Raw genomic sequence first — 24,892 nt, 5'->3', positions numbered from 1 at the left:
GGCGCAAAATGGCGACCTCACTGTAAAGGCAGTGTATGGACAAGAAATGGCTCATTATAAGGTATTAAAAACAACAGGCCATTATGTAAGGTCTTTATACACCACTGAAAAAATAGTTATGTATATTATATTGCATTTCTGTCAATAGATCCTCATAAATACTACACACTGAACCTTTAAAGTATCTATTAAATGCAATTAACAAATTATCTAATACCAGTATATGAAGTGTGTATGTGTTATTTTATTCAATTGTAGGGATTGTTATATGGAGAGCTTTGTTAATCAGGCCAAAAAGAGACTAAAACTCTCCCATTTTATAATACTAATGTGTTATTAAAAATGTCTACAAATTTATAAAACTTTTTAGAAAAAACACAATTTGGACTGGTTCACCCCTAATGGCGGTTATGACTTAACGGAGCCTCATTAACTGAAATAAAATGACAGTTGTTTAACATGTTCAACATGACAAATTTACCTTTGAAGTTACTTTCAGACTACTTGCCAAATAAACCGAAAAAAAAGAAATGAATGCAAAACACTGAATGGTTCATATTTCAGGGAGTAACAAAGTGAAAATCATCATCTATCACCTCACACTCATCTATTCCTCCTCATGACCCCACAAAACCTGCTCTGCACACTGGCTGTGATATTAATAATAATATTAGCAGGAGGCAGCTCAGTACAGAGCAGATGATGTCTACGCACCGCAATTTGGAGAAGCAGGAGCTGCCAGCGAGTGAATGCAGGTTTGGTGGAGTCCTGCAGGTCCCTGCATGGGGCACAATCTCTGTGTTTTACACCGCATGCCTCCCGCTAGCTACTTTATTGCTCGTTTTCTCTCTTTAGGTTTTCATTAAATCATACTGAAGCAGCGTTTGTGGAGAAGGAACAGGAAATGGAACGTTTACGGTTACTTCCGTTCATATGCATTTATTCTGTGGATCGTGTTCATGCATAATTTCCTATTTAAAAAAAACAGTGCAAAATTAAGAGAGTAACACTAGTACAGCCAGGAGTGTAAACAGTTTGTTCAGAAAACAGAAGACTGGTGGTGATTTTGTACAATAAAAATAACACTGAGCACTGATATTAGATCCAGCTAATTTCAGTGAGTATTTGATTTCTGAATGGTAGAAATTAGCCCTAAGATATAATGTTGCAATTGAATAAAAGGAATAGTTTACCCCTAAAAACGAAAACTTTTATCATTTACCAATATGGTTTTTTTTTTGTTTTTTTTTGTGGGTCACCAAAGGAGTTTGAAAAATGTTCACGCTCCTGTCTTCTTTACGATCTGTAAATTATGTCTTCTTTTTTGTATATCATTTTCCCTCATATTTGAAAATTTCTCAAAATTTCATTTTGAGTTCTATGGAATATAAAAAGTCATACAAGTTCAAAACAACACAAGGGTGAATAAATGAGATATTTTCATTTCTGGTGAACTATTCCTTTAAAATGTAGCATCCTTCATTTAAAACCCTAGCTGACAGCGAATATGCATGTGATTATTATTGCTACAATTCAACTTTGAGACTTTGGCAAAGGAAACCCTGAGTGGTTTTGTATTTGGTATCAGTTTCTGAAACTTTACATTCCTCAATTTTGTCCAAAAACTTACTGAGGATCCAACAGCAACAAAAACTGTAGATGTAATGGAAAATTGTAAGGGCAAAATTCTTGGTTTGCACACACACACACACACACACACACACACACAAAATGCAGAACAAGATGATCAACCATGTTTCCAATAAGAACTTCCCACCCACTCCCCAATAAAACATTTTAAGTACCAAGGAAGAGAACATTAACTCTGGCACAAAGTGAATAGAAATGATTCATTTCATCATTCTTACTGTAAAGTCCTCTTTTAATTACAATCAGACACTGCCTGTTTAATCCACTGCTTGAAGTAGAGTACTTCCAGCTCCCGTGTTTTGATCACAGACTCTGGGTCAAACTCATTGTTGTAGCGCAGATCGAGGTGGTGAGCACCTCCATTAATCATAATGGCGACCAGAGATTTGGAAAGACTCTCAGTCACTCCACCGCTCATCCATGGATCAAGATTTCCATTACTGAAAAACAATACACTTAGAAGGTTAAACTTTTAGGTCTCATATAATCACCAAATATAGTGTATGTACCTAAACAAGAACAAAAATGTAATGTTTCAACTATAAAATATATTAACAATAGCTCCCAACAAGAAGATATCTTGTGATATCTTGTGTTTAAGGCAGAATCTCATTTGACTATGCTTTGTTGAGAAGGACATACCAGAATAGTAGCTGGAACACTAGTAATGTTTTTTCTAAGGCATGTTTATAAAAGCTGCTTAAATGTCCTAATTAAACAAAGGCCTAATCCTGGCTTATTCTTATGCCTGTCTGTGAAACCGGGCCATATGATATTGTAGGCAGCAGCTTTTATAACAAGACTAATATCTAAACCCCAAATCGAATATCTCCCCACATCCTCATAGTATGAAGTGAACATTCAGCAGAAGAATGCAGGCAGTGCTCAATATTATACAAACACAAGAGGTCCTACCTGAAGATGATGTTGCTGTGAGCACCGATGTTTCTCCCACCATATACAATTTCTGCCCAGTCTTCCCGTGGCCGCACTCCAAACTGGTTGTAGCACTCGTCAGAAAAGGCCTGGAAGTTCCATGGCTGTGGCTCAAACATGTCAGCGATGCCTCCTGTACACATCGGCATCACCATCTCCGTACAGCTCTGCACAACACAACCAGTGTTGGGGAAAGTTACTTTTAAAAGTAATGCATTACAACATTGTGTTACACAGGGAGCAGCAACCTCCCCCAATTTCTGTTGAAGCCAATACGGAAGTGACTTAAACTACCATTCATCGACTGGCCACTAGGGACAGGCTCCAGAAGCGAGCAGAATCTCATTGAGCCCCATGTTGAAATGCGCAACTTTACAGCAGAAAAAAAACATGTTTATAGACTGGTACAAATTGTGGTTCTGGTGAATTTTTTTATAACTCATCCGTTTACATTATATAAAGCCTTAAAGTTCTGCTTATAATTAAGGGCGTGGCCACTTTGAGTAAACGGTGGATAGCCATTTATAACCTCAGCTTCGCCCACGTCCCGCCTCTTTGCCCATTTTCTGTTATCCGGGTGTGACACACAATGACGCACTGCCAAGATGGCAACGGCCAGCTCGTCTCTACCAAGGGGGTAATCTAGCACTCAGAAAGCGTTCCACCCCTAGGGGCTGCCATTTCTAACCAAGCCATCACCTGCTGTTAGCATCCCAATGACTCCCATTCATTTTTGAGTCACTTTGACAGTGAATAACTTTACATCTGAGGCGTTTAAAGACTCTGTTTGTCCATTGTTTATTTCTAAAGAAACACGACAATGCATAAAAGGGTCCATTACCTTGTATCTTACACTATCGCCCTGTAGAAGCTGTTTTTGTAAAAATAGGCTAACGATTGCGTCATAACCAACGCGACTCTGTCGCACAGTTGAGAAATTACCGTATAGACAGGAGGAGACGCTCAGAAGCAATCTTTAACTGTCTATGAGGTAGTCGGGGGGACGTGGAAACATAAAGTCTGATAAAGTCAAGGGAGAAGAATGGGGAGAAGTATAACCTATAGTGAGCCAAAAGCAACGGGACAAAACATTTAAACAACGTGATTCAGATTTCACTTTCCACAACAACTAGAAGACCTACAGCTGTCAGACAGGTTGCTTACGTCACATCTACGTCGTCAAGCTCAGTCTGAGCCTGCGCAGTTCGCTCAACCATCAGGAAGTGAGTGCCTCTGATTGGCCTCATTTTCGGCAGTTGAAGTCAATGGGATAGCTCTGTCCATTTCTTTTGCTGTCTATGGTCTCTACTTTATGCTTCAAAACTGCTCTTCAGAATCCTATGGGAGACGTCATGGACACTACTTCCATATTTGTTTTACAGTCTTTGGTTACACCCCAAAAAAGTAACTAATTGTGTTAGTTACTTTTAATATAAAGTCATGCGTTACATTACTTTTGATTACTTTTTTTTATCTGGGATGTGCAGTTTGTTTGTTTATTTGTTTTTCTATTTTTAGCTAATGCAAACAACCTTTCATACCAAAAGTGAAATGAATAAGCCTCAAGGCTGATTTATACTTTGGACCTACGCCGTATCCTCTACACCACAAGTTATGCGTTGGTTTTCATTTATACTTCTGCGTTAATGTCAGCGTCAATATGCAATTACACATGCAGACCGCTAGTGGGCAGTGGCCACAGGCCTGTCGATGGTAACCCCCAGTCTCAAGACAAAACCTGAAGAAGTGACTTGTTTACTAGGGATGGGCGATACCACTTATACTCTTTTTGTGAAGAAAAGGTATATACTTTTGAGTGTGTAGCAGAAAAGTATGCAAGCGTCGGGACATACTACTTCACCTTCTTTAACGGACTCTGTCGCTTAGTTACGTGCATCCCGTCACGTTTAACTGCCCTGTAAGGCATCGTCAGATTCGTCATTGGGGTTGCACCGACTAGTCGACTAATCGACTAGTCGACCTTAATGCTCTGTCATGACGCTTTAAGCTTGATGTCGACAAGTCGCTGGCCTACAGAGGGCGCAACAGGATAAACGATTTCCTGACACGCAGGCTCTGTTTTGAACAGTTAAAAATGACAAATAAACGAATACTCCGAGAGCTCTCCACAAGACACGTTTGATTATACCATCTGGATGCTCAAAATTGATCAGGAGAATGCAGGCTTATTGTACACGTAAGTTAATCATCGCGCTAAACTAATGTGTGCTGCATTGGAACACACACACACATAGCCGATCGCACATCACGTGGAGATCGCGTGCCTCACAAAACCATTCAGTAGCGCAGAAATCTATCAACACTGTTCTGTGATCTATCAGTAAAAAAACTTAAAAACTGAAAAGTTCTAGCATATATTTCTTGATAACTAAAACTCACAGCTTCACTATTAGTAGAGAGATTAGTATATACATGTAATCTGTATTGTGCTACTTATCTGTATCTTATTCAGAAAGAGCAGAAATCTGTGAGAAATATAACAACCATAAGACAAAAGAACTGATACAAAAGCTGCTATGTAGGATTAATAACCTTATGAGCAGCGCTGTGTCATATGCCATAGCTGTCCTGGGCGCAAGAAGACCCGAGTTCGAGTCTCAGCTCGAGGTTCAGTCTTATTTGTTCATTAATGACGTCATCAGCGACTAGTCGACTCGACTTTCATCACATAAATGTCGACTTTAAAAAAATGGTAGTCGTTCAACCCCTAATTCGTCACAGTTGAAATCCCGCCATATCGGAGAGAAATGTAGCCCCACGTTGATCTGCCATGTGTGGGTCTTTAATGCAGAGACTCTCCTCATGTGTTTGCAGTGTAAATATAATGATGCATTTAAAAGTTAATGGCCAAACGTGTCATTACAAAAGTTCACAAAGCTGCTGCAGTTGAAATATAATGTGGACAACACTGAATAAATATATTTTTGTCAGGTTAAATATTGATAGTTGTTCACTCAAACCCCTTTATCTAAACTTCTCTACTAAACCGTCGAACTCCCACATCCGTCATGCTTGTAGTTTTTTTAACGCTTTTAGCCGCGTTTGTAGTTCTAATCGAATCCTCATCCAACTCGCAATGGGTTGTGGGCAATATCAGCCGTTAGAGTGCACATCGATCCGTACTTCGAATTCGGACCGGAAATAGTAAATCATCCGGGTATCTTTGGAATACTCTTTTCAACATACTACGATTTGGGACATACTAATTCTATTTTCTAATACTATTTAAGATGGATAGTATGCGAATTGGGACGCAGGGTCATACTTCAGCAATAAAAACTAAATAAATGAAATACAAATGTAATGTTTATCTAAAGGCATTTTGCTTAATCGTATGGCTGAATTGGATCATTGAAGGTCAGCAGCAAAGACATAAATAATAAAGTAAGATTAAATACATAATGTATATTTATGTAATTTAGCATATTTAATTACCTTGCATTGAATTTTTTATTCATTTTGAGGAAATACTGAATTCTAAATACTGTTTGTTATCATAGGGTCCAGAGAGCTGTCAGTCAATAAATGGGAAAATATCGAAACACTTGTTTGAAAAACGGACTAATATTTTGTCACAAATTTTAAAGTAACTTTAACAGTTACTTGAAAAAAAGTAATCTGATTACGTTACTTGTAATGTGTTACCCCATCACTGATGACAACTCATCATGTATTGTTATCAGTAGACCCATTCGGAGCAGACAGTTACGTCAGTTGCAGCTGCAGAAAAATAGAGTAGTGGAGGAAAATGGGCAAAAAAACTTTTTTGTTGTGCCTATGTTAGAAACCTTCATGCAAAAAATACAGTCTTTATTTTTAGTGAAGCTAAACGCTGATTTTTGTTTTGCAAGTCACAGAATGGACTGATGAAACCTGCAATGACTAGCCTTCTATTAAAGCATGAATTTGATGTAAATGTTATGCCCCAGTATGGGTCATATTGTGTGGGTTTGGTTGTCCTTTGTTTCTTTTCTTATAGGCTGGAGTTAGCGGGAGTGGCATCCTGATCACTGATGGTCTACACCTGTGCTAGAGCTGATGCCGGCAATTATAAGCAGCTCCCTTCAGTGGTCATGGCGCATGCTCTCTCCCCTCGTGCCAGTTTGGTCGTCGTCGTCTTCATTATTATTCTGTTGTCGTTTGGTCCTGTCTGTTAATTTATTACTCTTACTTTAATAAATGTTATTTCTTTGTGCATTTAGCAACGTGTCATCTCCTTCTTTGTCGCGGCTTGTGAGCCGGCCGTGACATAAACAATAAATCTACATAATATTCACATATGGAGTTCATAGCGGACATACATGCATAGCAGTTACAGAATGAAATTATATTTAAACCTATAATTTTACATTACCATCACAATTCTGAGGGGGAAAGAGCCGGGGGGGAAAAAAAAGTATAACTCACAAATCTGTTTATCCTTCTAAGAATTGTGAGATATAAACTCGAAATGAACTTTTTTTTGTGTTTTTTTACATCATGGCTTCCATAGATTACTATGGCAAAACTGTCATTTTCTGCAACCAGGTAGGCTCCACCCACAACATAGGTTTAGCTTTCTGGTAATATCAAGAAATGAGCATTTTAATATGTACTGTGATCATATAAAAATATATACAAAAATGATGTTCAAGCGCCACAAATGTATAGGTGGTGTCACAAAAAATGCATTATACATTTATGCACTTACACTATGCACTATGTACCAAATTTGTTTATGAATTGTACAAGGTTATTTTGTAATTTGACATCAGAGTATAAAACAGAATGGAAAATAAAACGGAATGGAATTACTTATTTTGGCAAGCAGGGCGAGGCGTAACAGAGCGTGGTGGTGCACATGAGTGTCACCTGCGCGGCACACCGATATCGAGTCTCATGGAAGGATAAAAGGAAGAGTGGCGACAGTGCAAGACGAGAGAGGATAAGGCCTGGACTCTACACTGCGTTATTTTGTTTATGCTCGTGTGGCCGTTGTCCGTTTATTTTATGATTAAAGTTTGCTTGCTGGTTCTCATCTCTTTCTTCCCTAAGCCTTTAAACCATGCTACATTTATATTAGTAAATGTGAATATATGTTGTCAAAATCACAAACATCTTAATAATTTACCTGGTAGAACCAACCCAGCATGCCCAGATTCCCAGTAGCGGTTTGTGAGGTGTTGAGACAGACTGCATCTCCTGTGTAATTGTAGTACACTCTTACAGCTTTAGAGATACCATTCAACAGCTGCTTGTCTGATACGCCAGTATCAAACTGAAGATTTGTGCAAACCACCTGAGAATTAGAAAAAAAAAAACATGTTTAAATTGTTTATAAATCACAGAACAAGCAGCTGGCTTTATGTTCAAAGAGATGTAAAGAGTTATGCTTTATTACATAACGAAGGCGCAAATTACAATTTCAATCTGCAAACAAGCAAAGATTTATCCATACAAAGATGTTCCCATATGTTCCAGTTCTATTAAAAAAAAAAAACTTGCTGTGAAAATCCCCAATTTAGTTTTTTTCTGATGAATCATCTGGTTTGCATGTGTAATTGAGTGGAATGGGATTCAGATGAGGGGGAATTTATCAATGTCAAACTGGAATAAAGCAGTAAGAACATTTTCAAAGACGCGCATATCAAGCTAAGCCTGGTCCTACCAGACTCTCATACATTTCATTTGTACAGAGAGTCTGGCCACTCTCCATTGACAAGCGTTAACTTCCTTGAAGGCGGATCATTTTAAAACTATTGGATCTGCCCAGAGCCACTCTGGATCTGCCATAACCAATCGCTAACTTTTGGTTGTGACATACATCCTTTCAAACCATAGACTGTAGCGCATGGCATTAACATCATCATTATTAGCCACTTCCTCTGTTCACTGATTGGACCGGTTAAAATTTGATCAGAGAAAATTAAAGAATATACCGCAATCCCAGACAGAGAACTGAAGGAAAATATAAATTAAGCGGACGTACGTAGGAGGGCGGAGCCAGGCTAGATCAAGCTATGAAGTGATGCAAATATTTGTTGAATTGTTAGTGTTGCCACAAGGGGCGCTAAAGAGACCATTAACGTTTTTCTTTTAAATAATACATGTTATAGATCTTATTGTGAAAAAATCATCTATATATCAGTTTAATATTTTTTTTTAATTTACCTTGAAAATGTCAAAATGCCATGGCAACATAGTCAAACTTCTCTTAGGTGAGGTATGCTGCATCATTTAGTCCACTTAAACCCTGTCCTTACAAAATAATCCCGGCATCTCCAAATCGAATCAACATACGATGGATAGAAGCAAGTCCCCATGTTTTGTTTGTTTTTTTCCTTTTTTTATAATCTCTTACACTTGGATGTTCGTCACGACACATAATTAACGATCTGTCATCACTTCCATTTCATCTGGACTTTAATGTGAACAACTACAGCCATTTTCACTTTAAGTTCAACAACTGTGATGGTGAGGCAATGTTTCATGAATAATAATAAATTTGGTTTATTGGCAGCTGCACGATCCTGGATAAATTGAGAATCATGATTTTTATTTTTATGTTTAAAGGGTTAGTTAATCCAAACATGTATGTCACCCTAATGTTGTTCCACACCCGTGAGAATAACAAAAGAATAACAAAAACTACGACTTTATTCAGCATTGTCTTCTCTTCTGTGTTTGTTTTCAAACCTCAAATAAAGATTCAAACGGTAATGAATCAGCATATTAATTCATGATTAGGATCGCATGTCAAACTGCCAAACTGCTGAAATCATGTGACATTGGTGATCCGAATCATGAATCGATTCACTGATTCATAACACATGGACTACTTTGTTTTTATTCCCTTTCTGGACATGGACAGTATAGTGTGCATACACTTAGATACACTGTCTGAATAAACATAAAATATCTTAAACTATGTTCCAAAGATGAATGGAGGTCTTACGGGTGTGGAACGACATTAGGGTGAGTGATATAATTATATAAATTTCATTTTTGGGTTAACTAACCCTTTACCTAATTTAAACGAATTATTAAAAAAGTATCTAAAAGTGTTCTAACTGACTGGATGATTCAATGACATACTTTTTAAGTAATTTACCAAGCTATAAATGTTTATTCCAGTACTTCTGTGATCATTTGAATATTTGTAACACAAATATTCAAAAATAATTATGTGAAATAATTATACTGTGTAGTTGAAAAGACTGCAGGTGAAGCTCTTTCATACCCATACATGATAAATGCTCTCTCTGTTTCAATGGCAGCCCGAACAAAGATCCGAATGTTCTGATGTGATTTTGTAGCGATTTTAATAGACACAGACAAATTGTTATCATTTAGGAATGAGATTGCATGGATGTTTAAAGTGAGATTGCGATCTTTTAGCGATTAATCGTGCAACTCTAATTGGCATAGACATTCTAAGGTAACTCTATACCCACCCTGAGTACAGTTGTTTGTTATCACAAATGGTTACCGTGTTGGCCAATCATTTGTGCCTGTATTTGCATACTTGTGTGTACACTGTAAAAAAATGATATGTTCAATAAGTTATGACAACATGTGTTTTTACATTCTTTTAACTCAACAAAATAAGTTAAGAAATGTAAAAAAAAAGGATAAGTTATGCAAGTTGCAACTAATTTTTTTTAGTCAGTTTAACATAATCTAAGTTGAAATAACTTTAACATCCAAGTCGAATGTACTTAAAAATTTCAGCCTGTGCCTTTTTTTTACAGTGTTTTTTGGCCTTAGTGTTGCTGTAATTTTGCACTACTAGCATACCTTTGTCTGAGCCAATGTTGCATTGCTTGTCAAAATTCTCAAACAAACATTAGGCACCACAATGTTTTTGAATGATTTAAAGGGATAGTTCACCCCAAAATTAGAATTATGTCATTAATTACTCACCCTCATGTCGTTCAAAACCTATAAGACTTTTGTTCATCTTCGGAGCACAAATTAGGATATTTTAATGAAATCTTTCTGTCCCTCCATTGACAGTTATGCAACTACCACTTTGATGCTTCAAAAAGTTCATAAAGAGAACATAAAACGAATCCATATGAATCGAGACACAATAGCTTTTTATGATGACCATTTTAAATGTAGGCTTTTATTCACATATAAACACTGACATCCATCAACGCGCACATCAGTTGTGGTAAATGGAAGCTCTAGCATGTTCGCTTGACATGCGAGAACCAATGAGGTTGTGCAGCACGTCTGAGCTTCAGCAAGAGGTTGCGTGTCAAGCAGGTTCGGTTGAGTCTCTGTTTATGTTCGCAGATCAATGTTTTAATGAAAATGAAAGCCTAAATTCAATCTGTTCATCATATAAAACCATTGTGTCTTTTCAGGAAATTTGGATTAAAACACTCGATTCATACACTGTAAAAAAATATTATTGGTTTAACTTTAAAAAGTAAGTAACCTGGTTGCCTTAAAATTGTGAGTTTATTTAAATTAAAAATTTGAGTTGATACAATGAAGGACATTGGTTTAATAAATAGAAACTCAAAATATTATTGTATCTGAACCACATAAAAAAAAATATGATAAATCATGAAAATAACATAATGTGGCATATTTCACTGCTTCATCACAAATAAAACACACAATTACCCAATATTCTAACTAAATATTTTATGTCAATTCTCAAATGTTCATTGTAAGAACTAAAAAATGTATTTCTATGAACAAAAAATGAAGGCAACCAGGTAACTTATTTTTTAAATATATTTTTTACAGTGAATGTATTAGTTTTAGGCTCTCATAGTGGTAGTTGAGTAGCTTTAGGGACAGAAAGGTCTTAATTTGTGTTCCAAAGATGAAAGAAAGACTTACGGGTTTGAAACGACGAAGTTTTCATTTTTGGGTGAACTATCCCTATAAGGCGTGGTATTTGTAAAAGGTTTTGTCTATTGTCAAAAGTGTCACATCAAGGTTTTTGTTGTTCAATGTGGCAAATTGCCACAACCAGCTTGAATCCAATGTGAAACCATTGTAGGGATATTATTGGCCCTTGTTTGAAACTCCAATCGCACAGATTCCTATTGAAATTACTGGATTTCAAATGTTAAATTTTGCAGTGAAATAGTAAATGTGACAGTAACTTCACTCAGTTTTCTCTACATATTAACCTGGGATACTTGCATTCATTTTGACGTTGCAGCGCATGTCACAAACATTAACACACATCACATTTAATGAGCTGATATCTGTCATGTCTGACTTAGAGTGGGTTTGAGAAGGTTCTTGCTAACCTTTTCTTCAGAGGTGGTGGTCTGTGCGCGAGATAAGCTACACGCATGTCCGAGCAAAGATTTAAACTATGACAAAAACAGCAGAGGCTGTCCAAAGCACCTTCTCTCTGCTTTTCAGATGAGATTAGGCTTACACATTCATCTCCAGCAACAGATTTCCCACTCCTAAGCCTTCAATACCCCCTTCTCTCAGTCACTCACATAATCACATTAGCTTTGTCATTAAAAAGCCTCCTCTTTGCACCCGCTGCCTAAACTGCTTTAACCACCCATAGGGGTTGCATACATTATCAGATTTAAGAGGCGAAAAAGAAAACTACTCAAAAGTAAACCAAGTCTACGTACTCTGCATATTAATATGTGCTAGATATAAGCTACAGTTACAAAAAACAAAACAAAAGATAGATGTATCTAAAAGCTTCTAGAAAATAACTATTTAATAAAAAAAATAAAAGCTTTTGTTATTGAAATTCACACTGCCATGTCTACCTCGGTTTCCAAAACCTACGGAGCTGCCTTGAAGTCGTCTGTCTACCGCGTCTGGAAGCCAGACACTAACACACTAATGTCTATACCAGACATGACGAGTATAGACAGCTTTGTTGATTACAATGGAAGCCGTTTAGTTTAGCCTTTTTGACTTGTGTATCTGCGTATTTATTTAAATATAAAGCTAATACAATATACAATATATATATATATATATATATATATATATATATATATATATATATATATATATATATATATATATATATATATATATATATATATATATATATATATATATATATATATATATATATATATATATATATATATATATTATTTCAGCATGATATCCATACTATACAAAAGAGACAAAATACTTTTAAAGAAGTTTGATGTTAGCATGTTGCTAAGCCAAAGACAATTATATTTTGGGACATTTTTCTTGTCTCAGTTCGTCATAATTGTTTAATTCATTCTGGCCAACATAATTCGGACATTGTTATGTAATGTAAACTTTGTTTTCTCTTTCGCCATCCTCTTTCATTCTGAAATACGTCAAATATAAAAGTAAAATGCATTGTGGATGTAATGCACACTGGGCTCCTACAATTCATTTTTGTTTGCTTTGTAAGATAGTTTTAATGAATGAAAATGCAGATGCCAACCAATCCCAAAACCAAAACCAAACAAACACCTGAACAAAAGCTCAATTCTGAGGGTGAAAGAAAACAGAAGCTTTATGAATATGAATGAAGCTATTTGCATAATGATGTAAATGGGTATAACTGACTTATTATCTGTGGTGAGTCAGCATTAATGAGGAATTCATAGTGTGAGTGTGATTCATACCGAGTAGCTATGAAATCCAGCTGCTGAAGTATAACTTTTTTGTTAATGATATTTGCTGTAGTGTGTCATACTTCATTTTTAGCCCATGTCATTTTTACTGAATCATGAATCAAAGAACCCTTCCATTTATGTAAAAATTATATGAATTCCAGCATTGGCAGGGCCTAGAAAAGGGTCAGTTCTAGTGTTTTAAAAATACTTTATTTATTTTTTTATTACCACATTAAAAACACATTTCTTTTGACATATATCATGTAAATACCATGGTACAGTTTATGCATTTGATAATGATTCAAGGACTTATTTTACATTTATGCATTTGGCACATGCTTTCATCCACACTAACTTACAGTGCATTCAAAATATCAATTTTAGAAGGTGAGTGCCACAGCATGTCCTGAAAGGGAAACCTTGAAAGTGAATTTATCGTACCTTAACAGGCCAGGCTGGGAGTGGCTGAAGGAAGTTGGCTTCGTATGGATAATCCACCATGGCTAAGTTTACCCAGGTTTCCTGCAGCCAAGACTTGAAGCCGAACACTTCCTCTTGAGACTTTAAAGGACCACACAGTCTAAACTCCTGAGAGAGCCACTGCAGACCCTCTGCTACAAAAGAAAAACTAATCAAATGAGTCCAGGGAAACCCAGACGCTCCAAAAAGAGAGTCTTTACAAAACCACGAAGGGTCTCAAATGAACATGGGATTTTGCTTTTGGGAATATTGCAGTATGTATCTTTATTTTTATTATTGTATTATATATTAAGCTTGCAAGTGCGTGTCTAAAAGTGGAGTGGAACACAGCCCTCTTCTCTTCTCTGATGACATGTTTACTGGCGTAAAGGCGGGGCAACCTGTCACTCACATGAGATCGACCAATAGAAAACTACAACCATCCAATCAATTCCCTTTGGACAAAATCAAGTCTAACCCTACATTTTTTCTTGCTCACCATGCGTTTTTACTCTGCATTATGCTATTGATTATCATTGTAACCGCGTGATTTGAAACCTGTTTTGTAACCAGAGTACAAGATCTGCCCAGCATTGTCCAATATTATCTACACAAGCATAACATGATCATGAAAATTATGCAGCATGGCAATCACATTCACCAACCTGTTGCTGAGACCCTGTCAATAGCGGCCCATGAGATCCTGATGTTGCTGCTGCAGTTGGTGCCACTGTTGGTGAAGTCATTGGTGACAACTCTGTAAAACTCTCCACACGGCACAATGAACTGCAAGATGGGAGCGGACGCGGCAAGAGCGCTGAAAACATCAGAAGGTCACAATCACTGATCCCATCGCATTTCACAGTAGAAAAATCACATTCTTTAATTAAACTCATGGTTACACACTACTTCTAAATGTAAGATATTATTAGGTTTCTAGGCATGATACCCCATTAAATATGCATTTACTGTACTTATGCATTTTTAATAGACTGTTATTTCCATACAAGTTGTGACCGTTGAACGCTTATTAAACATTTGCAATGTCATCTTCATATCTTCAAAGATGAATATATACAGGATTAGAAATGGCAGGTGAAAATTCTTAACCTAAATATTCAGCCATCACAGGGATACATTCATTTTTAAAATGTATTGCAATAGAAAACAGCTGTTTTAAATTTTTATAATATTATAAATAAATACAGCTCTGGAAAAAAATAAAAGACCACTTAACATTGATTTCTCCGAGCTGTATTTAGTTTTGACTGTATTTTTTGATCAAATAAATGCAGCCTTGGTGAGCAGATGAGACTTCTTTAAAAACATGTTGGTCACATATTAGTTTAGGGTCCAATTCTCACTATTATTAACTATGACGTTTGCCTCAGTAAATTTCTAATGACTGCTTATTAATATTTAAAATGGTAGCTGTTAATTGTAGGTACTGGGTAGGATTATGGGTTGTATAATATGGTCATGCAGAATAAGGCATTAATATGTGCTTTATAAGTACTAATAAACAGCCAATATCCTAGAAATATAAATGCTAATGAGCAACTAGTTAATAGACAGAACTGGACCCTAAACTATAGTGTAAGTTCTTAAATTCTTGCGTTTCGAATATTATTCTACACGAAAATTAATTTAAAAAAAAAAAATTATATATATATATATATTATAATATCATATATAAATACAAACAAGGCAAGCAAGCACTCACCCTACAACTGCACTGGGATACTTCATCCTCAACCAGGCCGCCAGCATCCCGCCGTAAGAGCCGCCGATGGCGATGACTGAACTCTTCTGAGCTCCAGGCAGGGTTTTCTTCAGAGCTTTGATGAGCACTGCAAAGTCAGCTAAAGCCTGTTCTGAGGTCAGGTAGTTCAGATACTTTGCATTCTGGAGGAAAGGAAATACAAGAGGAGAAGGTCAAGGACGGTGTTTGTTACATGACCTTCATGAGCATGAAGCAGCGGCCCTGACTCACACTGTAAGACTCCTCGCCGAACGGCATGGACTCTCCATAATAGCGATGTTCGGCGAAAACCAGTATGGCTCCCAGCTCTTCTGCTACATCCCACATGAAACCCTTGGGAAGAAGCAGAGGCATAGATACTGAGCTTCTATTTTAATAAGAGTTCACATTTTATGCTTCTACACCTTTTTCCTTTGGATGGTAATATTTCAGTTTTATGATTCGCAGACTTGCTGATACTAGCATTTTTTGAAATGATATAATTATGAAGTACACTATGCTAACGTTAATGTTGAAGTTCATAATATCTGGTAACTAAACAGAATACAGTACAACAGTGCACCGCCACTTTATCAGCGTCCTTGGTTTCTGAAGTATTTTTCTCATTTATTTTTCCTAAAGGGATTTGGTAAAAGACAAAGATTCAAGACTGTGTACTCAATGACTTTAATAAAGGAAGAACTACAATCCCATGAAGCAATGTTAATGACACAAGATAGAGAGAGGGAGAGACATAATATACTTTATATATAAATATGTGCATATAAGCATATTTTGTCATATACTGTACATCACATACAAATGTTTAAGTAGTTTAAGGGTGTAGGGAAACTGACTCAATGTATTTCACAGTGCTTCATGTGAGTGGTGCCAAATGGTTCTATTGGCATAATTTGGTGAGGACCAAATTAAATAAACTTTAATACAAACAAACTTAAATAAGTAACTAAAATACCAAGAAATTCTAAAGGAAAATTCAAAGAAATCTAAAAGAGGGCTTTAAACAAAAGCAGGTTTGTGAACATTGTTGGTCATACACAGTCTTAGTTTTCTTTTTTTATTGTTGCTAAAAAATCCAAACCAGGGACTGGGGCTGATGATTTTCTGCAATGTCCCTGTCAAATAAACTAATAAATAAGAGCTGTTCAAAAATTCATATTTACAGTGTTGTTACAGAACCATGTGATGTCTCCTTCATTGCCCGTGTAAAACAGGATTGGGCCTCCTTCCTTGTGCCAGTGCTGGTCATTGAGAAGGTACCTCTGCTTGAACGTGCCATTCTCCAAAAAGCCAAAATGGTCAATCTGTAATAAAACAACTCTGATTAGGACACACAAAAAACAGTTTAGTTAAAGAAAGAGAGGGAGCCAGAGCAAAAAAACTTGGCTACAGTAAAAAGACTCAGTAAACGTGAAAACATTTATGAAATCGATGTTACCTGACTAGAAAACAGGAAGAAAGGCTATTGTCTTCCCTTTTAAAAATTGCGAGGAAGACTTTAACACCCATAATGCACTGGGCCTATTCCCATCCCAGTCTGCTATGGATATTCTTACCAGAGTAAAATGCTATCTTGCTTTAGTAGGAAATGCTTCTTTGCAAACTTTTAGTAATAATGGTGTCGACTTCTGTTTTTAATTTTTTTTTAAAATTCGACTTTCCGGGTTTAAAAATTCAAAGAGTAAACTTTCGGTTTCCAGTGAAGGATCCAGCAGCGCGTTTTGAAAGAAATTCATACAGGTTTGGAAACACTAATTGAGGGTGAGTAAATGATGACATAATTTCAATGTTTTTTTATTTTATCATCCTCTGTCGCTCCAACTTTCGGTGGGCGGATCTGTGGTTTTCACATTTGTGACATCTGGTGGACTTTTGCTTGCATTTTTACTTAATTTTACAAATAAATGTGAATTTCTTGGTTCAGAGGAAACATTTATATATTGAATGTATTTATATTTACAGTATATAGAATTTCATTTCCATACACTACCGACATTGTAAGAATATAAAGCAGGTTTAAAATCGGCAAAGTTTCACATTTTTCTTTATGTAAGGGTATTAAATCAGAGTATTAAATGTTTGGTCCCACTTGGCATTATAGGTGTCTTTAGCATCTGTGTACTAACAATTAATAATTTGATACAATGCAAGTACTATGTACATACATGTTTTATGTAACTACATCTGTAATTAATGTAACTAAATTTAAACTGTTCATCTCTCCCTTACCCCATAACCCACACTTAACCTACCCATACCACCAAACTTGTCCCTAATCTTACCCGGATCCCACTTCAATAGCCACTGAATTGTTTCGCAATACAACATGTTCGCACTAAGTATAGTACATAGTAGTTAAAGGCTTTTAATATAATGTTTAATAATGTTTGCTGCTGTTTTAACCATAACCAGTTTTAACGGCTATCCGTGTTTAACATACAGTAACAACACAACAGTCTTTATTCCTGGGTGTTCTCCTCAATCTTCTGGCCTACAGCCATCTCATATTTATGAGCGTGAAACCTCAGAGCAGGATGGAGGGATAATTAGCCTCAATTTGTATTAAAATCTAGTGCCAGCGTCAGGGATGCCACATTAGTTCCGGTTTCAGCAGAATTGTGATATCCATTCATCCGGTTCAGAGCTCGTTCACTGTCGTCTACATTTCCATAAATTCTCTAAGTTTGAGGGAAGGAGTAAAAAGAATGTTAAAATTTGTTCCCAGAGCTGCAATTCTACAGTTCTCGCTCGTCTTGAATCCCACCCAACACTTAATAAAGAATGTTCTCTCTAGTGTTTTGTTTTTTTGTAAATACCCTCTTTCTCCTCCCGTTGGCAACAAAAGAGGCAGAAATTTTATGAGCCAGTGACAGCAAAAGGACTCACAGTTACATTCATTCAACAGCAGTCAGAGCCTGGCTGCAGGTCAAATGAGTGTCAGCTATATTCACATGCTTTGGTGAGTTATTTTCTGTGTAAGCTGTTATGTCTGAAGCCTCCAGCTCTAGAAAATAGACTTTTTACATCATTTATAAGTCTATTCGTTTTATTTTCACTCAGAAACATTTCAACAATATTTGATCATGACAGTACATGCTTTGTCTTTTTAAATAAAATAAATATAATCATTTAAATAATATATAAATTATAAAGAATTACATTTTTTATTATACATTCAATTTACAAGGATTTTTGTTTAAATATTTTACAGTGACAGAATTATAAAATATTAGCATTTTGTGTTAAAATTACTAACATTAATATGTTCAAACGTCTCGTATGCTCAACATAGTTGATTAAAAAACAGTAAAAACAGTAACATTGTGAAATTTTACGACAATTTAAAACAGCTTTTTTCTACTCCGTTACATTATTATGACTTCAGTAATCATTCTAATATGCTGATTTGAGCCACAATAATTAGTATTGTTGAAAACAATTGTGCAGGCTTAATATTATTCTTGAAACATGATGTATTTTTTCAGGACTCTCTGATGAATAGAATGCTATAAAAAGACCATTGAATTCTTTTGTAACATTATACATTTCTTTACCGTCCCATCTGATTCGTTTAATGCATCCTTGCGGAATAAATGTATTATTATTATTATTATTATTATTATTATTATTATTATTATTATTATTATTATTATTATTATTATTATTATTATTATTATTATTATTAATTTAATCTTAATGACCCCAAACTTTTGAAATGTAGTGTAGCTTCTTTTATTATGCATTATCTGTGTTCTGTTGTGAATCTACATGTACAATGATATCATCTTTATCTTAAAATGACTAGGAAAGATTTGAGAAATGAACACAATCTGATCAAACTGAACAAAGCATGTGATTTTGGCTGAAGAGGTGGGTCACATCATGGACAGTGTGGTTCAGAAACGCAGCGCCCCCTTCTGGTTGTTAGAAGCTTAAAAAGCAAATGCACAACACTGAATGCAGAATCAGAGTAAATCAATCTACTACCCGTTTCCATGTCAAAATGTGGAAGTGTCGCATAGCTTGTGTTGTAACTTACTGTATCACGTATATATATAAAAAAAATATTACAGGGTCTTTTAAGAACAACTTGATCTGCAGATTATATTTTACAGTTGTTAAAACAGAAAAAAAAGTTCACCCAAAATAAAAATAAACAATTTAACTATTCATTCTCAATACAAGTTTTGAAGAAAATTCCCGTTGCTCTTTTCCATTACATTGAAAATGAATGGTGACTGTCAAACTCAAAGAGCACCATAAAAGTATTCTATATGAATCATGCACTACATCCCAAAGTCTTTTGGTACTGATGGCTTTGTAAAGTAAATTTAAGTTGTTTCATCAAACTCGTGGACATTCTTTCTTACATCTTTTGTGTTTCACAGAAAAGTCAAAGTCATGTTGTATGTTACAAAAAAAAAAACATTAAACCAGAATTTTCCTTTCTGAGTATGACGTGTTGTGTGTTCAGAGACGCTGTTCTGCAGACCTCAGTTGATTTGATTTATTGTGTCCTTTCTAACCAATCTGCCCATTCTCCTCTAACCTCTGGCATCAACAAGGCATTTTCGCCCACAGAACTGTCACTCACTGGAATTTTTTTTAACCATTCTCTGTAAACCCCTAGAGATGGTTGTTTGTTAATTTATCAGTAGATCATTAGATTATGAAATACTAACCAACCTGTCTGACACCAACAACCATACCATGTTCAAAGTCACCTGTCCTATGGTAAATCACCTTTCTTCCCATTTTTGATGCTCAAATTAAACTTGCCCATGGCTGTTTAACTCCACTTTTAGACATAGTAGACACACAAACTTTCCAATGCATTTCCCCTTTGGGGGAATCCCTGCCAATATTTTGGGAGTTTATTTGGACAAACCATCAACCTCAATTTGGACAGAAGAAGTGTGTCTACTCAACATGTACACTTCTGGCAGATCCCACCAACAATGCAACATGATTGTGAGTGTGATGTCATAGCAGATCATGCTTAAAGGATTAGTTCACCCAAAAATTCTGTCATTAATTACTCACTCTCATGTCGTTCTAAACCGTAAGATCTTCAGAACACAAATTAAGATTTTTTTAATGAAATCTGAGAGCTTCCTGAGCTTACCTTCCCCCTTTAACAGCAACATTATTAACACTTTCAAGGCCCAGAAAGGTAGGAAAGACATTGTTAAAAATAGTCCAAGTGACTACAGTGGTTCAAACTTAATTTTATGAAGTGATAAGAATACTTTGTGCGCAAAAAAACAAAACTAATTAACGACTTTATTCAACAATTTCTTCTCTTCCATGTCAGTCTCATTGTTAAAATAGTCCATGTGACTCCAGTGGTTTAACCTTAAAGGAACATGCCGACTTTTTGGGACTTATTCACCATATCGCCCAGAGTAAGATAAGTCCATACACATACCATTATCATCTCTGTGCGTGCCATAACTCTGTCGGACACCCACCGTTAGCCTAGCTTAGCACAAAGACTGGAGGTAAATGGCTCCATCTAGCCTACTGCACAATAATTGACAAAATAACACTACATGTTGTGACGTGTATAGTTACATCATGTACTAAGACCGAGGGAAAATGAAAATTGGCGCATTTATTTAAACCGACTACACTCTCTTTTTTATATTTACAACTTTATTCAACAATTTATTCTCTTCCCCTGTTCATGTGAGCACAATAAAGCATGCATGTGATGCTGATGCTGACCAAGCTTGCCAATCAGCTGCCAATACTGAGCTGGCATTCTGACGTAGAACCCGGAAGCGCTGCACTGTGTTTACTACGTGAACAATGTAGGAGACTGAGACAGAAGAAAATAAATTGTTGAATAAAGTCTTTTCATTTTTTGTCGCATAAAGTATTCTCATCGCTTCATAAAACTGAGGTTGAACCATGTAGTAACATGGAACGATGTCTGGGCCGTGAACGTGGCATTAAAGTTGCTGTATATGGGGAGGTCAGAAAGCTCTTGAGTTTTCATTAAAAATATATCATTGTTTGTTGTGTTCAGATGATGAACAAAGGTTTTACGGATTTGGAAGGACATGAGGGTGAGCAATTAATGACAGAATTTTTATTTTTGGATTAACTAACCCTTTAATTGACCCCCACCCCTACTCTAGTGTATAAAATTGGACTAAAATTGTAGTTACATATTAATGCTTTTTGTACTGTCTAATGAATTTGGACACAGCTTTGCTCTTGGGTGCTTGTCAAACAGTGCTCTCCATTTCACCACCCACAGCCAGCAACAGATGCTGAAAGGATATCCCACGACAACTGTCCAACCGCTCAACAAAGAGAATTAAAACATGACAGACAACAGCTCAACTCGAGCGGGAATGTGAAATGAGCTACAGAAGGAGACCCAGGTTTCATTTCCTCTACCGTTTGTTCTTATATTCTTTGTAGATCGGATCCTCATTTTAACAGCCTCATCTGCGCTGCTGCAACTGAAGGCTACCGTTCAAGGCATACTAAACGCTGACAAGGACAAAACCAAGACAATGAGGAGCAAGAAAGCCAGGAAATGGGCCTAATCTTCCTGACGGCTCAGAGGATGAGTTGAACAGACACAGAGAAACAATTGCCTTCACTCTGGTGTGTCTAGGTCAAGAAGTAATTAGGCTCAGAGAACAGCATAACAGGATTGTTTTCGTCTAAAACTAGACGCTGGGCTTTTCCTGTGTCAGCTTTTCACACGGACAGCATGTAAAAGATTAACTGCTAAGCCACCCTTCAGGTTGTCGCTGAGATATAAATTATTAAATAACAACAGGCAGCATCATACCACACTTTTAAATATTATATACTAAAGAGTAAAGAGTCACTTTTAGTCAGTGCATGTTAGAACACCATAAGGAATTGATACACACACACAAATACTAAATGAAGGGACTTTCAAGATTTCACTTTCAGTTCAATCAAGTGAAAAACGGGCAGACTGCCAACATGTGCCTCTGCGTATGACCGATCCCAGAAGGGCAAAGGATCTGCTATTATTCTGTGGGGGCCACAAGGGAAAAGAAATTTCCTGCAGACACAATACAGAGCAGAACGGCACAGATTATGCACACATTAAATAAAGGAAATCCTTAAAGGAAGCCCAGTTGTAAGTTAATGAGCGCCACACAACCAGATAAAACTGCTACGGGCTGCAAAATAAGGCCTAGAATGTGATCATATGATTGCAATTGCAATGGTTTTCAACTCTGATAAATGAGCGGACCTGTTAGCAACAAACAAGTTTGAAAACTGTCACATGAGATTCTGATTACAAGATCAAAGTTAGAGAAAGACATGTGATCAGTGTAACCACTGTTTTTACAGATATTTACTCTTTTGTACGTCATGGGTTATTGGGTGCATTGATAAATGTCCTTTTTGGTTAGTTTTATTTACTTAAAAAGCCTGGTATATACAATAATAATAATGAAGTAATAATAACAAGACATATGATTGTTATAGGTATTATTATTAAAAAGCACTGTTGTGCATCTCTGAACAACACACAGAAGTGAATCCATGCTGAATGAATCATGCGAGTCGATAATTCAATGGCCAATTCATAAAGACGCTCACTTGCTTCATTCCTGAATGAATAAGATGTTTAAATGATTCGTTTGAATGAAGGACTCAAAGACTCACTCGGTAAGAATGTGACTTCCATAGATAGTGTCTTTTTTTAATTTCCTATTTTAATATTTGCATTAAAAAGAAACATCAATAGAAATATCACACCATTATGTGTGTAGTTGTAATTTCAGTGTACATTCATACACTCACAAATGTTGTTTTTTATAGATATTTACTATTTTGTACTTAATTGGTTATTGAGCACACTGATACATTGTATTTGGTTAGGGACTCGTTTATTTAATCTATTACTGTACCCGCATTAGTCATTTATTTTCAAGAAATTAAAATGAAACAATTTATGTGCTGCAGTTAGACACGTCACAAAATATATTAAAATACATATACAACCATTTAGATCGTAAACAACTTTGCATTAATAAAATGGTATAAACAAAAATAATAATAATAATAATAGCAATAAAACACATGATTGATATTGTTTTATACAATTTTACGAACAAAACGAAAACAGAAAGTTGTTTGCAAAATGATATGTGAAAATGCAGTTTTATTATAGTATAGTATTTTTTATTATTATTATTTTACTATTGTTTTAATTTGTTTTAACTGGTGGGTGTATATGTGTGTTTGTGTGTGTTGGGGTCATATTTAACATCTGTATCTGCCACACACAATCTCATCACAATATCAGTTCTCTAAGGTAAACAAAGTTATTTCTTGGCATGCATTAAGTCCTATTCAGTTTAGATTTCTTATGTCCAAGAATAATCAGTCAGGTAAGACAAGGAATTAAATGAGTGAGACACTTACCTGTTGATCAAAATAGAAAGTTTTGTACGAGACAGGTCTGTGATGAGAGTAGGTTTGGCCGGTGTGTCTGCCTAGGAGCTGCGGTTTGAGAGCCAGTGCATTACAGCTGATGAAGAGGAGGAAGAACAGAACGGTGCTGGTCAGTCTCATGGCTGAATGAGTGAGTGAGTCCAGTCACAGGTCATCTGGAAATATGAAGCGATGGATCATTTGCATACGGGGAACGAGGAAGGATGTCAAATGACTCGTTGTTGTTACTCCATGACGCAAACTTTTCAACTATAGCAGGCTAATAAAATAAAATAAAAAACAGGGATACAATGTAAAGCCTTAAAATATAAAATACCGTAGCTTTTAAGGGTTAATTTGTCAAACTAACTTTAGACTATTTTAGAAAAACATAATTCAGTAAGCTTGCTAAATGTGTTCGCCATGTGTATAGTGTTTAAAAGTGTCTTTCTGTTGATAAGCTCTGTCAAAGCGGATTATGACTATTGTTTCTGTCGATAAACGGCATGTTTTGTTAACTTCATATCACCAACATATGCTTCCGTATTGTAAACATGTGATCAACGCGCGATGCCTCATGGTCACTGTAGTTTCTAGTTATTCCTTACCCCTTACGAAAGTAATAACCATATTTAATTAAAAATTACTATTATATATATATATATATATATATATATATATATATATATATATATATATATATATATATATATAAATTTAATTAACTAATTCAAAATTACTATAATACATTTATATATATAGCAATTTTGAATGGTGTGTGTGTGTGTGTGTGTGTGTGTGTGTGTGTGTGTGTGTGTGTGTGTGTGTGTGTGTGTGTGTGTGTGTGTGTGTGTGTGTGTGTGTGTGTGTGTGTGTGTGTGTGTGTGTGTGTGTGTGTGTGTGTGTGTGTAAGATTGATTGAATAATAATAAAATGTTAGTATTTGGTTTTTTTTTATAAATTGTATTAGTATTTTTTTTTTAATTAAATTTACCCTTTTTTTTGGTAAAGGAAATTGAATCAACAAAAATGTTTT

General features: G+C 35.9%; 1 protein-coding gene across 3 annotated transcripts; it reads right to left on the bottom strand.

Moving 5' to 3' along the window:
* Positions 1-1,734: 1,734 nt before the first annotated feature.
* prcp (prolylcarboxypeptidase (angiotensinase C)) lies at positions 1,735-24,404 on the bottom strand. Of its 3 annotated transcripts, none has more exons than XM_067450925.1 (9): positions 23,848-24,404; positions 16,581-16,721; positions 15,649-15,750; positions 15,379-15,560; positions 14,321-14,472; positions 13,638-13,810; positions 7,718-7,885; positions 2,566-2,753; positions 1,735-2,090 (listed from the first exon to the last, which is right to left on the bottom strand). In XM_067450925.1, exons 1-9 carry the CDS (start codon positions 23,995-23,997, stop codon positions 1,883-1,885), a joined length of 1,464 nt encoding a protein of 487 aa, XP_067307026.1. In that variant the 5' UTR covers positions 23,998-24,404; the 3' UTR covers positions 1,735-1,882. The 3 variants fall into 3 exon arrangements, with proteins under 3 accessions (XP_067307026.1, XP_067307027.1, XP_067307028.1); XM_067450926.1 differs by having other exon boundaries at positions 13,638-13,807; XM_067450927.1 differs by lacking the exon at positions 15,649-15,750.
* Between the last annotated feature and the right edge of the window lie 488 nt (positions 24,405-24,892).

This window comes from Pseudorasbora parva, chromosome 8 (genome assembly GCF_024679245.1).
Source record: "Pseudorasbora parva isolate DD20220531a chromosome 8, ASM2467924v1, whole genome shotgun sequence".
Lineage (NCBI taxonomy): Eukaryota > Metazoa > Chordata > Actinopteri > Cypriniformes > Gobionidae > Pseudorasbora > Pseudorasbora parva.
Note: the sequence above shows the minus strand (reverse complement) of the source record. Positions and strands in the feature narration are given on the sequence as shown.

Coding starts and splice junctions, on each gene's coding strand:
- prcp (XM_067450925.1), bottom strand. CDS start 23,997: ATGAGACTGACCAGCACCGTTCTGTTCTTCCTCCTCTTCATCAGCTGT. Junction 15,561..15,648: donor TCGGCGAGGAGTCTTACAGT/GTGAGTCAGGGC, acceptor CCTTTCCTCCAG/AATGCAAAGTATCTGAACTA. Junction 14,473..15,378: donor TATCCCAGTGCAGTTGTAGG/GTGAGTGCTTGC, acceptor TGATGTTTTCAG/CGCTCTTGCCGCGTCCGCTC.